Consider the following 16,400-nt stretch of genomic DNA (forward strand, 5'->3'; position numbering starts at 1 on the left):
CTCAGAGCTATTTAGCCTGCTGGCTTTGCAAAGGCAGTGACATGTTTTTTGTGGTGAGTTGTATTTGTTCATGGCAACATCAACCTGCTGTTTCATTATATTTGAGGAATAAAGTTCAAATGATGTGCAACAACACAGAAGTACCGTGTTAAATTAGTAAGCCATGGGTAGACTTAAAAACTATATTGTGTGCACTTCAATTTACACTGAGCACTCCTCATTGGCCAGGAACCAATGGGGTGCATTTCTAAAAAGCATCCACCTGATGGCGGTATTGAACATCTTAACAATAATTTAACAACAATATGATTCTAGACTGGGATGCTCATTTGTCCGTTGACCAAAGAACTTTATATGACCACATGGACATCCTTTCTTAGTTTAACAAGTTAACTTCTATGTCACCTCACCCCTTTGTTAAATAGTATATTGTGTTTTTCCAAGGCTAACAGGGCAGAGGCTTTGCAAAGTACACAACATGTGATGCTGTAGTTTCTTCTCTAGCATTAAATGGACATACTTGGAGATAATGAAGAGTAGAGTATTGAGTATTTGACTGTTCTTCCATGTGGTCTGTTCCCCAGAAAAACAGATGCGGACACAAAGTTAAAGGCAGAAAGAATTCATTTCACTTGATACAGTAGGAAAGTGAAAATTATAGCAACTCTAGTTCTGAAATTGAAAGTTACATGTAGTGTCTCAACCAGGTGTTTGCTGTATAGTGGCCGCAGGAATTATGGTGAAACTATTGATTGGTTCTTTACAGTATTAATACGTTATCAATATCAACTTGACCTGAGTTTTTCTTGCATTAAAGTATTGTATCTTTTTACCAAAACATAATGCAAACACAGAAAAAGAAATTCCCAGTTTGAGTGATTACATTCTTTATAACCTTTTGCAGTACTGTGGATGGATAAAGGAACATTGTATAAAGTTGATAAAGACACAGGGAGACTCAACAGCATTCTTGGAATTTCAATCAGCACTTTATTTTCAGTATGCATTTTTTTAACAAGTCAGGTTTGAGGTGCATAGTTATGAAGGGAGCATGAGCAACATGGTCACAAACACAGATAGCTGGACATTCAGATTAACATGGGTTCAGAAAACCTGGAGTTGGCAGATTTGTTTTGCATGTTTGTTAGTGTGTGTGTGTGTGTGTGTGTGTGTGTGTGTGTGTGTATTAAATGGACTGAAGGCGTAAGCAATTTATAGGAATTTGCTACTTTCACTACCTATAAAATACTATCATCTATGTACTTTGTGGCCTTAGATAGCTGAAGATAAAATGTACAGATATGAATTTGTTAAACTGACTAATGCAGAGTTTTGTTTACAGCCATGGATGTGAAAAAAAAACAACTAAAATGGTTAAAAATGTGTCTGCGGTGAGAGAATGTGGAGAAGCCAGTGTCCACCTGTGCTTATAATTCAAATCTGCAGCTAGTTAGCCTTAGTCTATAAGATTATCACTTTCAAGAGTTATAGGAAGCAGTTCTTTAGATGTGTGCACTGCGAATAGTGAAATCTGAGTAAGATGAAATATCAAAAATCTCGGTAATAGATGCTTGTTCTTTGCGCGACACTATATTCTTACCAGGCAGGTTTAATGTTGGAACATTTCACTTGTTTCAAGCTTTTTTTGTCCTTCATTAACTTAATAAGATATTAGAACTCATTACTGAGATTTTAATACTGGTTCTAAGTAACGTAATGCTTGAAATTACAATTACTAGAATTATAATGCAGTTTGATCAACACTGACAAGTACAAAACTGCTTTGTATCAATGTACTTGGTTTTAGTCTAGCTGCACCTGTGGGTTTTTGAGACTGCTTATTTTTACTTGTTTCTAAGAATATTGGCAAGTGAAAGCTTCCTGTTCTGTTGGCAAAAAATTAGCTAATGTCCTCCGTTTTTATTACTTTTTTTTTCTTGTTTTTAAGAGCGGATTTTCGTGATCGTTTGCCATCACAAATGATAATTTGAACAAAGTTCACTATCTCAAAATTCTTACAGTGGATGTTTACTTTTCTACCATCTTGTAACAGGATTGTAGAGTTAACATTTTTACTGAATTAAACCAACATTCGATCAGTGGTCTGACCTTTGGATCTGTGTGGAATGTGAGAAGCAGAGCGCATACGTCAGACTCTTGGCTTGGCAGTGAGAGTTTCAGCTGTTACAGATACAGAAGTAGTAGAGAGCAGTATCCTGTACACTTTAGTACTGAAATGCCATTAATACAGCAGTAGACAGTAATGCGTTTTAGTGTTTTACGCCATTGTAATAGTGTTGCAACAACAGCTGACATGAGACTCTTGGATTGGCAGTATGAGTTTCAGCCGCTCTGGCAGTAAGAGCAATAGTAACTCTAAGGAATCATAGTGGTCAATCAGAACTCCAGACCCTTTATTTTAGTGAATAATCTGACACTACTGTATAGCTATTTAATGATCACTATAGCTGTCAGCAATTTGATAAAGGATCCATATTTGTACAAATTGTTTCACATCCTTTTCCTAATATAGATTGTGTAAATTTATACATTAAGCCTCCCTTCTTATTAAATATAGCTAGAAAGTCCAATGTGCACATTATAAAATTATGAATGCAGTCAAACTAGTATTAAATAAGAATATCAGGAACAATATAACGTTTTATTTACATTGTTTTAAAAGTGGAATTTGTAGCAATGATTTTATCAGTGTTACATAAAATTATAATTGCAGCTTTAGTTTTAATTGACAATATTTTTTTTAATGATACAGTCTTCATAGTCTGAATCAAATGCAGTTAGTGCATGTTGAAGGTCTCATTAGCTTCCACTAGAGGGCAGGTTACTTGATGTTTTGGGGATTTGCCACTGTGAGACAGTCATACCGTACTGTGCTGTATTGTGCCACTGCAGAGGTGTACAGGGCATACTCTGTACTGCAGCAATCACCATAAGTAGCTGGATGACCTAAAGACTTATTTAATATTCAGGAAAGATATCTCTTGATGGGAGACAAGGCAGGTAAGAACGTAGCGGGGTTTTGCTGTCTGGTTTTCTGGGCAAATTTTGATCTGGAGATTTTTCAATTTGTCAGTAGTTTTACTTCAGGGAAATAAATTCATACTGGTAGGACAAGCCAGAGGTTAGAGAGAAACTGTAAGGCAGGGTTAATGGGCTTCACTGTGTAAAATAAAATCAGGTTATAGGGAGTAAACGATGGGAACTGTAGCCACAACATTATGCATCACAATCCCTACATGAAACCTTTTTGTTATGCTGTCTCAGGGTGAAAGATATGGGTCAAGAAAAGTACACAAACACACAAGTCAACTCCACAGTGTTGCTTTTGCCTACTGGAAGACTTTGTACACATGTGCTTTCTACAGAGACGTGATTGGAGTTGGATGAGGAAGCAAATGTGTGTCTTTGTGTGTGTAATGCTTCCATGCATCCATAACATTCATAGTTTCACAACACATTACTTGTGTTGCACAGTAACAGTAGCAGTGTTAGCAGTCGTTCCACTTTTCCAATGTACTCACAGTAGTACATCACATATTAGTCATTATCCCGGTTGTATGAACATGGATCAGTCTTTATCCCATTTACACCAAGAATTAAAATTCCAGCTGAAATAAAGTAAACGCTTGAATTGTCAAATGAGCAACATTTAAGACCAATGTGACCCAAACTACACTGTCATTTCATGCTTCTTAAGCATCTGCATCGTATCTGTATTTTGAATGGAATCTGCCTGAATTAAATCAGGAGGTTAGACTGAATTGTTTGCCTCCTCACATTTCACCCAGATTCAGGTAAATTTGTATATCGCTCTTTGTCATTCATGACAGCTTGGTGATCTCACACAGGATCCACTCCAGAGCTGAAAAGGCAAATTGCAAGTGTCAAGAACATACTGTATGGGGCTAATAATGCTTGCTACGGTTGCAGAGAGGGTTTGTGTTACATTAAACATAAAGGCAGATCGTTTTTTTGTTTTTTTTAAACAATTGAGTGCACATGGACCAATATGTACACAAGAACATTTAGAATGATGGCATTTCTCTAAATTTCCAATGAATAGCTCCAGCTGAGAATTTGTTCTGTTTTGTAAATGGTCTTTTAAGCTACTAGCTTTTTGTGTCTCTGGTTTGCGTAATTCTTATTATGAAGAATATTCCATAGCAAGCTTGTTGTCAGAAATGACAGTGGAGTTGTCACCGTCTAAAGGGAGATCAGATGTTTTATAATGCAGCTTATGGTAGCTCCTCTCGATACATCTTCCATCTTCTCAAAGAATTTTATGCAAAGTGTAAATGGGATCTAATTTAGATAGATCAAATGCAGATAACTATCTAATGTAGATATATGAACAGAGATATATATCAACTGAGTTACATTAGTAGAGTGTAGATACAATGAGCAGTGCCTTGGACAGACAGTTACCATCACAGCCGGTCCAGGCACATCTATAAAGTGCCTTATATTAGGTAATTGCATAAATGGATGTCTGTCTTACTGCTTCCATTGAAAGCAAGAAGGGAAATGCACTCCGGTAATAGAGAGCAGAAGGCTGACAGAAGAGAAAAATTAGAAAAATAAGATCAAATCTCGCAACAGACATGTAGTCAGACGATGCCAAAATCATTTTCATACAGTGCTGTTGTCAGGTGCTCAGTCAAACATTGCACCTCTTGGTTTTTGTTGACTCTAGTAATATAAAAGAACAATGATGGTGAAATCTTTCCCATGATGCGTCCACTCTGAGCAGTGGTAAAGTGCTGCATTGTTTGTATACAGTGCCAGTGTCTTACACTCTGGTATCAAAGTGGTTCTTATTGAGTGAGTACATGCATAGGCATATACAGTACGTCTCTGTCTGTCTCTCTTTTTGTCTGAGTAGCTTTTAGTTGCCACAGCACTTCAAGCTATGTATGTGGATTGAGCAAGTTCACAGAAATGACCTCTCATGCAGAGAGTGTGGTTTCCACTGGGCATCTTAGTTCTTCCCTGCTCATTTATCAAGATGAAGTAGAGAAGTGATATTGTAAAGATTTTGTTGACTTTTTCTATTTTTCTTTTCTTAAACAAAATCTGATTACTTCTTAAATGCTACATGTTTAATTTGAGCATGTCCCACCAATTAAATATGTACTTGTGTAATATTTTGGTCACTTTACATCAGACAACTCTCAGCTCCTGAAAAATTCTTGAGCACTTATTACGTTTCAGTGCTAGGAGACCAAACGTCTTATCATCAATGCCCCCAGTTATTAGATACAGTTGCAGCTAGTAGTTGTCAATATAGCTAATCTGAGCAAAACACTGAAAGCATTATCTTGAGAGTTGGAAAAGGAAAACTAACTACTGACCTATTGGGACATTAACACATTCATTTTATAATAACAATAACATACTAGATATAATTTTTGTAAGGAATTTTGAATGTGTAACATTTCTTTAACCCTTCCTTTCCCACAAATACACATAGCAGGCAGTTGCTCGAAAGATGAGTCACCTTTCAATGATCCTGATCTGGTTAAAGGGTTAACAAAACTTGTAGCAGTGTTGGGAAGTACTTATTGAGCACAGACAGAGGTTCTGCAATTTTAGGCTGATGTGAAGGGTTAAATGGGACCATACAGAGAGACAAAGAATTGTTCTTGTATTGCGGTGCTAGGCAATATATACTTGTATAAAATGCACACATGCAAAAAAATGCATTTGTTATTAGTCAGAAGCAGCATGATTAAGTTCATTCCTTTTTTATAGGGCCTGGGTAGTCGGGGAATTGTCTTTGATGTGGGTTAGGGATGGTGGTTATTCATAATTTCTTTTCTGTGAGTTTTTCCTCCCACCAGCAGAGGGAGCAGAAGCAGAACAGGCACTTGTGTTTCATCTAAAGCAAAACACCGAAATCTGTTTAGAACTGGATCCTTCAGTCACCGAAGGAAGCCCAGTTGTCTGCCATGGCAAGTAGTTAATCAAAATCTGCTGTAAGCATTAGTGAACCAAATACCCCAACAGTGTGTCATTTGTGGGCCCAAAGTAAGCATGAAAATTGAAGCTGGCATGGCAGAGGTTAACGTCAGTGTCTGATCAGGACAAAAATGTTAGGAAAAACTAGCTTTAAAGACTTAAAGTAAGCCAACGTATTATTTGCTACTATGCAAAGAACAGTAAGCACCTAAGTTTAAACAAATTTGATTATGAACAATCCATGTTGGCTTAAATTTATGAGCTAAACATTAATTGTAAGGGATTCAGGTTCAGTTTTACAGGTGGATGTGATGGTTAGAAAAACATTTCAGTAGTTTTGTGCTTCACTTGACATCACAGCAGATATTATGGCACTTAGTCATAGCATCACAATGTGTGTGTTACCACTAAGTTTGGTTGAGTTGTGGATTGCGCAATTCTATGATGCATAGTGTAGCTTGTCAGACTGGTAACTGTAATTTGGAGTGGCAGATGAATACTGACATTTGGTCTATAAAACACAGGTTCTCTAAAGTGATTTACTAATTAGTATTATTTTACCACATGGTTATAGAGGGTTTATAATAGAAAAAAATCTGTGAAGACACATTGCGTTAAAAAAGAAGAAGAAGAAGAATGGAAATCTCTTATGTTAAACTGGAGGCAGACCATTTACTTGAGGCTAAACTGTAGAGTAAGTGTTTGGTTCACTAAGATGTAGAGCAGAATTCAAGAACAGAGGCTGTGTACACTGCAACAAATGGGCTGCCATATCTGTGAGAGAGTGACCCAGGCCTGTGCACATTTCACTCTTCCCAAATCTCGAGCATGATTTTATAATAGACATTTACATGTTGTAATAGTTAGCCACTAGTAAAATAAAACAGTCCATTGAACAGCATTTTCTCTGAGCGTGTACATTTGTCTAACATATATACAAACATACAGACATACTTTGCATTTTGCTCATGCCTTTGGTGTGGCTTTGTTGTCAGCTTTGGCTCCTGAAAGTCCATTTTCTGTGTTGTCATTCCCTGAGGAGCTCACCAGGCACTCTTTACTGCAGGAGACAGAGAAACTGAAGGTTAAGAGGTACACCCGTAGAGAGCAGAACATGAGAGAGATAAGGCCTATAGATGTGCTGGAGGGATTTTACATAGTCTTACCCTCATACTCCCAAATAATCTTGCATTAGACGCAATTTGGGAATAATTTAGTAATAAGTAAGATTTTACTGAAACATGGTCAAAGAAGTTAACTGAATCTCATAAAACCTGAGAATTTGATACTTATGGCCACTCTCACTATTTTTAACATTTAGTATAGAACCTATATATTATACTGTATGCATCATACACAATCAATTAATAGATGCATGCGTTGCAACTCATTACCACTATAAAAATTGTGACAAATGTGGAAAGACAAGGTAGAAATGCCATTTCACTTGTGTGTTGTTTATTAGCTGCACTCTACACCGAGTAGCAAACATCATTTTTATAGGTGTGCAACTTTTGAGTTACATCTTGGAATATTTATTGCAAAGTATTAGCATGAGTAGAAGCATCCATTAATATGGGCACCAGTAATCTCATATAAACCCAATAAATGGGCGGCGTCTTAAATGCCATCCATCCAATATTTATATGACTTATCCTGAAGAGGGTTGTCGGGGGCCAGGCTGGAGCCAATCCCAGCTGACATTGGGCGAGAGGCGGGGTACATCCTGGTCAGGTTGCCAGTCTATCACGGGGCTGGCACGGAAACAAACAACCACACACACTCCTAGGGGAAACTTAGTCACCAATCAACCTAAGCTGCATGTCTTTGGACTGTGGGAGGAAGCCGGAGTAGCCGGACAGAACCCATGCAGGCACAGGGAGAACATGGAAATGCCACTCCATTATGTGGGAAATCATCTGTAGCATGTAACTGGGAATATGAGTAGACTTGTTTCATAAGGGACCTATGTAAACTGCTTTAAAACATTTTTTAATTTAATAACAAGCCTATTATAGTCTATAATCAAATATATTCTTAATTTGTTCTCAGTGTCTTTATTATTAATATAGACAGTGATCTACTCACGTCTTTGCATCATCCTTCTGCAGGAAGTGAACAACCAAGGCCTTTATCACCATAACAATGATAACTAAGCCAATAACTCCACCCAGCACTGAGACAATGATGACTGTCAAAGTATTGTCAACCTCCTTCACTGAAAAGAGGGAGAGAGGGGAAAATATTGAGGGAGAAAGACAAGGATAGACTGCACACCTACCTTCTTTTTCTTTCTAAGAGCATGAGCACTGTCATAGGGTTGACTTGGATAAAGTTGTATTTTTGTGTTCTAGGGGCATGCAAGTGTTTGCATTAGTCACATACTTTGGTCCACCACTCTAAGAGTGATGGTCGCAGTATTGTTGCGGTATTTCTCTTTTTTGTTCCTGGCAAAACAGCTGTACTGTCCTTGGTCTTCAAAGGTGATGTTCCACAGCAGGATGGAGATGTTACTTTTCTCGGAGGAACCGACAAACTCCACCCGTTCATGGAACACGCTGACCTTGGGGTGCGCTCCCTCCAATGCAATTTCTCCTTCGCATAACTACACATACATATGTACACAGATACAAAGAGATGAGAAGTCAGCAATATTTCTGTGCTAAACTATCTGATGCATGCAACACACAAAAGGTCACCAAAGGCAGAATTTTGGTTGTTTATACAGTGTGAATGAGAATTAGAAAACATGTTCAATTTAGCCTATACAATTGGGTACTGAATTCTGAAAAAAAATTCACAGAACACTGGAAGGATAGCACTCTGATTAAAAAGGTTGTGTATTCTCAAACTACATAGTTTCAGGCAGATGCCCTTCCTCAGCATGCAGACCAACAGTGCTGCACCTAAGTGCAGGTGCAATAGATAACATAATCAAACATAACGGTGTAGCCAATAAAAAGCCTTGTAAAGCACATGATTAAAAAATAACCTGACAAACATATTAGCACAAATACATTATAACAAGCAAGACAAATCAAATTCCTGGAATTAAAGTGTCCAAGTAATGAATCTAGATGCACTCCCTCTGTAGTAATGTTTGGTCGCCTCCATGTATAGAGATGTGACAACATCAGGGCCCATAAAGCCCAAATCACTGGCACTGAAATACCTGGCAACAGAAGACTTCTCATCATGATTCCCAATGGAATATTTGTGTTCTCAAGTATAGGTTTTTAGACCATCTAGTTTTACCCACATAAAGTAGATCACATTGACATTTCAATAAATAAACTACAAAAGGAGTGTTACATGTGATTCTGCCCCTGATGGGAATATTTCCTCTAGTTGTAGGATGCACAAGAGCATTGCCTCTATTCATAAAGTCACACTGCACACAACCGTGACAAGGAATGTTACCACTGGGTATCTTGGCCAGAATGTGTTGTAGTAGGAGGCACGCCTGGTTTACCCAAGTAATCTCTGATGTTAGATGCCCTCTTGTAACAAAACCTGGGTGATGCTGCAAAAGATTTCTCAATTCCAGGATCAGATACCACAATATGCCAATGTTTAAGAAACAATATTTTTAACAGGTTGAGAGACCAGGGTATATGATGAAACAAACATAATGCATGATTTAACAGCCAAAAGTTCATTACAATCAATTGATTTTATTTGATCAAAGGTTTTAAAGTAAAAGCATGTTTGACAGTGTTTTTAGGTTAATCATGTGATTTATGAGTCTCCTTGGAGGATACACTGTTATGCTCGATTATGTTATTTATTGCACCTGTGCTTAGGTGCATTGTTGTTGGCCTGCACGCTGAGGAAGGGCATCTGCCTGAAACATCTGTACAGTTTGAGAGTAAAAGGCCTTTTTATTGGAGTGCTGTCCTTTTTTCCCCAGTGTTTTCTTTATACAGTATGTCCATATATCTTATGCTTGCATGGGTGTGCATGTGTGCACAGTGTACCTTGGTGGACATGGTTTCGTTCTCTTTATATTGCCAGTTGAAGTAGAGTTGTTCGATTCCAATACAGGAATAATAGGTACAGGGCAGCAGAACTGTGGAGCCATTCTTCGCTTCAATTAAAGTCAGTTTATCTGTGGAGACGTCCAGTCCACCAACACTCCATACCCCTGCACCAAGGAAAGAAGGACATGGTGAAGGGGGGAAAAAAGGGAAAAACCGGAACAAACACAAAGGAAATGGGAATTTTAAAAAAGGAAATGGTACTAAAAAAAAGCAGGACCTTTTAAGCAGAAGTCACAGGATCAGTTGTTTTAAAACCTTTCTTAGGTCTAAAAATGAAAGAGCATAAAGTGGCTTCATATTGGGACCCTGAGTGCAAGTGATGAGTAATTGCATAACAAGGTTGGCTTACTTACTGTAATTGCAGCTCATGGAAGGACTACACTAAAATTATTTTTTATAGGGAAATCAACTAATAGATAAAATTCTAGATCTTTATAACTTAAATGTGTTTACATTTCTGGAGTCAAAACTCAAACTCAGTTTATGGCTGATGATGTAGTCAGATTTATATTCATTCTCCAATAAAAAATGTAGGGGCACTGAAGTCTTCGGAAGTTCAGTTCAGATCTTTATTGTGCCTTGAGGGGAAATTTGATTTGCAATAGTGGACAAGGAAAATGTGAACATGACATAAAAGTACAAGGGCCTGATTGTTTTCATTAACTGGTCAGCCAGTTAATGTTGCCATCGATGTTACAGGATTTTGAATAGACCTCCAAAGATGTTAAATAAGTCTGTTCTTATTTCTCCAAGGCTCTATGTGCATTTGTGTCATTTGTTGTGATCTGTCTATGAAACATGAAAATTTGATGCATGCTTAAAGCAAATGTGCAACATTGTATTATAGCAGAAATAATGTTTTGTTCTTCTGACAGCTAGAGGTTGAAATGTTCACTCTGTTGCCCACTTTGGTCCCATGTGAAATTCTGGTGTCTGAGTACACATCAGCATCTTTTATAACTGTATGGATGTACACGGACTGCACATTAAATTAGCCCCCTTTTTGTAGCTTTACACATAACACATCTGTTTTCTTTTTTTTATTACAGTGTGGGGAGAAAATGTCAAATGGGAGCTAGAAAGGAATGCAATTTAATTTTCTCAACACTGTCACAATCATAGAAACAATCCGCATCAAAGTTCACTTAACCATGAATGCTTTATTGAAGCTGTGTTTATTACTTTTTTCAAGCTTGTTTAAAAGTTATACATTACGGGTATTGTGGTAGTACATTTTGTGATACTGAATCAGTTTCCAAAAACACTATTAATGTGGAATTAATACAGTGGTAAATTTTGTTTAAACCCCCGACCAGTAAATAGCAATGTTGTATCTATCTTCAGCCATTTGACTCCTTCATTCCAAAGTAACAATGTAAACTGAGACAGGAAGTAGCATAGGCCCACCGCTAACATTAGTGTTAGCACACCTAACCAACTAGTAACATCACCACCAATGATTTGAAAAACATTAGACCAACTACTGCAGTGTGCAGAGCTCAAGTGTGGGTTCATTTCCACAGCGAAGGAGGCACCAAAGAGATCGACAAGAGCCATGCCATTTGTAAAATGTACAATGCCAAAATCAAAATTAGGGAACAGAAAACAAATCTGAGAGCACACTAAGCAAAACACCATTCTGATGTACAGCTAACGGAACGGCAAACATTAAATGAATTGATCCCTCTCAGCTGAACTGTCTAAGTTACCACCAAACTCAACTGATACACCTGAAATAAATCAATACTTTACCTCCTTTGCAAAGATATGAGCCATCTCACTGCTGTACACAATGAAAGCTTTGTATTTTCTTAATTTATTTACCTAAAGAATACTGCAAGGACATTTTTTAATACTGATATGGGCAAATGTTAATTCCTTTACTGAAACTGTACAAAAAAGTAGTGCCATGATGTGGATGGCACAGGGACTGTGATAAATGCAAATGCAGATTTCACTGTTACAATTGCATTTTTTTTTCAGATCTTGTGCATTTGATGGCTTGTTCTTAGCACTTTGGCAGTTTTCCTAAAATGTGATCCCAACATTCAACACGGTGTGATGTACCTTCACGTTCTCTATATAATGCCTTGTTTACAGTATCATAGTATATTATTTTGTAACCTCTGTATCATGATACGTATTGTATCGCCACATTCTTGCCAAAATGCAACACTGACAGTCCAGGTCCGTCACCAAGTGATATTCCGGGACCTGATTTTTTTCAAATTAATCACTGCCTATAATGCATACTGCAGATAACATTCACAGAGATGATTAAGCATAAGGATGAAGCTAAAATTGTAGTAGAGTTATAGCACTTGGTAGGAATATCAACTGTTTCTAGTCAGTGCTAGTACTGTGCTACATATTGATCAAGCCTTTTATTCCGATAAATCCGGGCTTTGATTCAGAGCCACACAACACTAATATCAGAACAGTTGACTCCCCTGTCTGGCTTTAAGTGCAGTCTCATAGTAATTGCAGTGATTATTGCCAGGTGTGTTATTTATTTACAGAGCATTCTCTGTGGGGGCTCCTAAGTTGTGGAATGCATTGCCCCTTTACATTAGGCAGGCCCCCTCGTTGTCCACTTTTAAAACTTATTTGAAGACTCATCTGTATCGTTTGGTGTTCGAACCAGTATGAGCCTCTGTCTTGTTGAGCTTTTTTGTTTTATGATGGGTGGTTGTTTTAGTGTGATCCTGTTTTATTGTTATATTTATTGCTTCTGCTTGTTTTATTGTGTTTTAACGGGTTTTAGTGATATTGTGTTAAGCACTTTGGTCAGCTTCGGCTGTGTTAAACGTGCTATATAAATAAAGTTGATGATGATGATGATGATGATTTATTTAATGCCATCATCAAATCTATGACCGAAGTACATGTCATGTGACTCGAGTTGACATATCTGGTGAACACTATTTTTGCTCATTTATTAATTTCTATTAGTGCATTCTCTGTTCCTGTATGCACACTAAGCAAGGGGACTCAGACTGTGTGGGAGACTTGTATAACTGGACAACAAATGGACTTACTGGGAATAATTACAGATGTCAGCTGACTGATCGATAAATTGGAAGTTACTCAAATGGTGACAGAAATGCCCCAAAATTAAAACAAAAACAGATCTAGTTTATTATTATATATTACTGATTTCCTGTGACATATTTTATGCAACGCAGAATGAGTGTAGCAAGTCCAAAAGAAACAGCTCATATATTGGTATTTGGGACTTATGTTGTTTTTGTAATGACAGCTGGTGTAAATCTCAGTTTGTTGCTGTGGTGTCTCTCACACACTTAGGTTCTATTTATAAATGCTGTTCACTGACCTGCTTAGGATCACATTGCACTTGGACACAGTGCATAAAGTGTTGGAGCATATGTATGTCTTTCTTTGTCAAGGACTTAGCAGTAATTTAAAGCTGCATTAACTAGGATTTAGCACAAATTTAGATAAATCAAGTAAAAAAAAATGTCTAAAAGTGTTGTCTTCCTGCTAAACTATTTGCTCTGGTCATTTTAGGTGTGTTTTGGTGTTAAAATATGTTGAAAAATGTATTTACTACAGTGTGTTGTGTGCGGCTTAGTGTGTCTTATTATCAAAATATGTCTTGCTTCATCAGTGAGTAAGTATGATGAATATGGTCTGACCGCTTATAAGCAAGGAGACAATCTGTAGAGAAGTTCTGTTCTATGCTTTAGTTCTATTTACCTTTTAAATAACTGGGAAAAAGCGTGTGACTAAAGTGTCAAAAATTATAATGTCCTCTGTTCTCACTCAGCTTTGATACCCATAAAAACTATTTTCTATTATTCATGTGCCAGTAAAGTGTTAATGCTCTGTATATAAAGGTACGTGATTATACACAGCGTATATCAGTGTACTTGGCAGTACTGAATTTGCTCATCTGTCTTTTCAGTCTCACCCTTTGCTCTTGTCTTCTAACATCTGATATTTTTACCTTTCCTGTATAGTCATCTTGACTCATCTGTTCTACTTTCACTGGCAGCTCAGACCATTCTTGGTTCTGCATGTTCTTACTATTCTTTTTTTAACCAGCGTTGAGCACTTCCTCTCACTCCTTTTTTCTGTATTTCAGTTTCACTTGCTCCCAGAACTTGTGTGTTTGTTTTGGTGTGGGACAGTGGTGGAATCGAGGTTTGCTTATCTGAATCCTTGGGCAGTCTTTTAAATTATGTGCTAAGTACAATAATGAATACTGCTTTATCCTCTATACATAAATACTGGCACAATATCACTGAGCCAAGTTTGTAACCAAGTGCTCCAGAGGGAATGATAATACAAAGGAAAACAAGTGAGAATACAAGGGAAAATCTCCCTTTTAATTCGCTTACACTGTGTTTTTATGTCTGTTCTAGAAGCATGATGATCATTTACACATTTGGGAAGAGTCGCCCCCCACCCCGTTTCTAGAAATAGATTTTACACCTCAGTTGTTTTGCAACTCTGCTCTGTCCTATCCTTTTTCTCTCTGCCCTCTTTTCGCTTCTCTACTCATCTTACAAGCAATGTACACTCACCAGCCACTTTATTAGGTACACCTTTACAAGTGTAAACATCTGTGTTTATGAAGCTCAAAATGTTTCATTTTTTTTGGTGATATTGTCATAAATGTCTACATTCAATTAAATGTTTATTATTGAGGTCACAGTTAAAAGTGGTGTTGTACTGGACTACATTATATTCCGAGGTGTGTCTATAATTTTGTTCTCTCCACCTACTTAAATGAGGGGGTCAGAATTTTAGGAACACCTCTGAATATACAGTAATGTAGTGCAGTACAACACCATCTTTAACTATGACCTCAATAATAAACATAGAGTTGAATATATAATTGAAATGATACATTTCTGAGAATTTCACCAAAAACAGAAACATTTTGAGCTTCATAAACACAATGTTAAGGTGAAGTGTTGCACTGAATTGCATACAGTTGCACAGGTGTCCCCAGTAAAATGCCCAGTAAGTGGATATTTACCGTTTGTCCTGAGACAACACCCACGGATCCACATACTGTAGTTATGTATTATGCTAGTTATGTGTGCATGGAACTCTTGTCTGTTCATGCATTATACAGTATGATTGCTTGTACACGGACAATAGCTGTGAATGTACTGTATGGTATTTTTAGCTCCACTATCAAATATCTGCTTGTCCCATTTGGAAATCATCAATATCTGAATCAGTGGCAGGATGAAAAGCAACTGTGTGTGTGTGTGTGTGTGTGTGTGTGTGTGTGTGTGTGTCTGTGTGTGTCTGTCCTTGACTAAATGTCAAGGTGAGATTTTTTTTAAGGTACACCACAGATCAAAGTGGTAATGTATTTCTGAGTGAACCCATAGAGAACTGACTATTATCTCTGTGAGTGAGAGAGAGAAAGAAGGATGAGGATAGAAGCAAAAGATTAATAAGCGGGTAATGGAGGAGATGGTGTGATGGAGGGGGTGATTAGAGAGGAACAGAGGGATGGAAAGGAAGAGGTAAGGGAAGGGAGATGTCCTCTCCCTTGTAAATGACTGACAGCAGGGCAGAGAATTACAATAGTTAAGCAATTCTATCAACAGAGCTGTGAAGGTTGATGGAGAATCTAGGCTCATATTTACACTACACATATAGATACACACCGCAACCGAAATAACCTTGGAAATCAACTGGACTTGAAATTCTAGATTGAAGACGTTTCACCTCTCATCCAAGAGGCTTCATCAGTTCTGACTGACTGGTGTTGAGTCGGAGATATTTATCCCCCTCGGTGTGGTTTCAGTCCTTAGAAGGCCAACAATGTCCATTAACGACTGAGTCGTTACAGCCCAGCCCAGTATCAGTGAGGGTCGTTACCTGTCTTTGGATCCTCCCCTGTCAACCGACGCCTATTGTCCTGGTGGGCATGTTTGGGCAGAGATCTCAAAACCGGGTTGTAGATGGAAGACAAGTTGTGTCTTAGTCCACCACCCCTATTTAGTGAGGGGTGTTCTATTTTTACGAAAATAGCTTCCTTAACACCTCTCTCAAACCAGCGATGTTCTCTGGCGAGGATCTGGACTTCACTCTCCTCAAAAGAGTGTCCTTTCTCCTTCTGGTGGAGGTGCACTGCTGACTCTGGTCCACTGGAGTTGGCCCTCCTGTGTTGAGCCATGCGTTTGTGTAGCGGCTGCTTAGTTTCACCAATGTACAAGTCGTTACACTCCTGACTGCACTTAATTGCATACACCACATCACTCTGTTTGTGTCTGGGTGTTTTGTCCTTCGGGTGGACCAGTCTCTGCCGCAGGGTGTTCCCTGGTTTACAGTTAACTGAGATATTGTGGTTGTGAAAGATCCTTTTTAATTTCTCTGATAACCCAGCCACATAAG

At 38.0% G+C, this 16,400-nt stretch overlaps 1 protein-coding gene across 1 annotated transcript in view; it reads right to left on the minus strand.

Annotated features, from left to right (window-relative positions):
* Nucleotides 1-1,142: 1,142 nt before the first annotated feature.
* Nucleotides 1,143-16,400, minus strand: part of LOC109960329 (sodium channel subunit beta-4) — a 21,427-nt gene continuing 6,169 nt past the window's right edge. The window contains exons 2-5 of the mRNA XM_020600344.1: nt 9,957-10,123; nt 8,365-8,584; nt 8,068-8,197; nt 1,143-7,039 (exon numbers count right to left, since the gene is read on the minus strand). Of these exons, the coding sequence (XP_020456000.1) occupies nt 6,946-7,039; nt 8,068-8,197; nt 8,365-8,584; nt 9,957-10,123 (611 nt within the window). The 3' untranslated portion in view covers nt 1,143-6,945. The remainder of the gene's footprint in view (nt 7,040-8,067; nt 8,198-8,364; nt 8,585-9,956; nt 10,124-16,400) is intronic.

The sequence above is a fragment of the Monopterus albus genome, unplaced genomic scaffold (genome assembly GCF_001952655.1).
Source record: "Monopterus albus unplaced genomic scaffold, M_albus_1.0 scaffold46.1, whole genome shotgun sequence".
Taxonomy (NCBI): domain Eukaryota; kingdom Metazoa; phylum Chordata; class Actinopteri; order Synbranchiformes; family Synbranchidae; genus Monopterus; species Monopterus albus.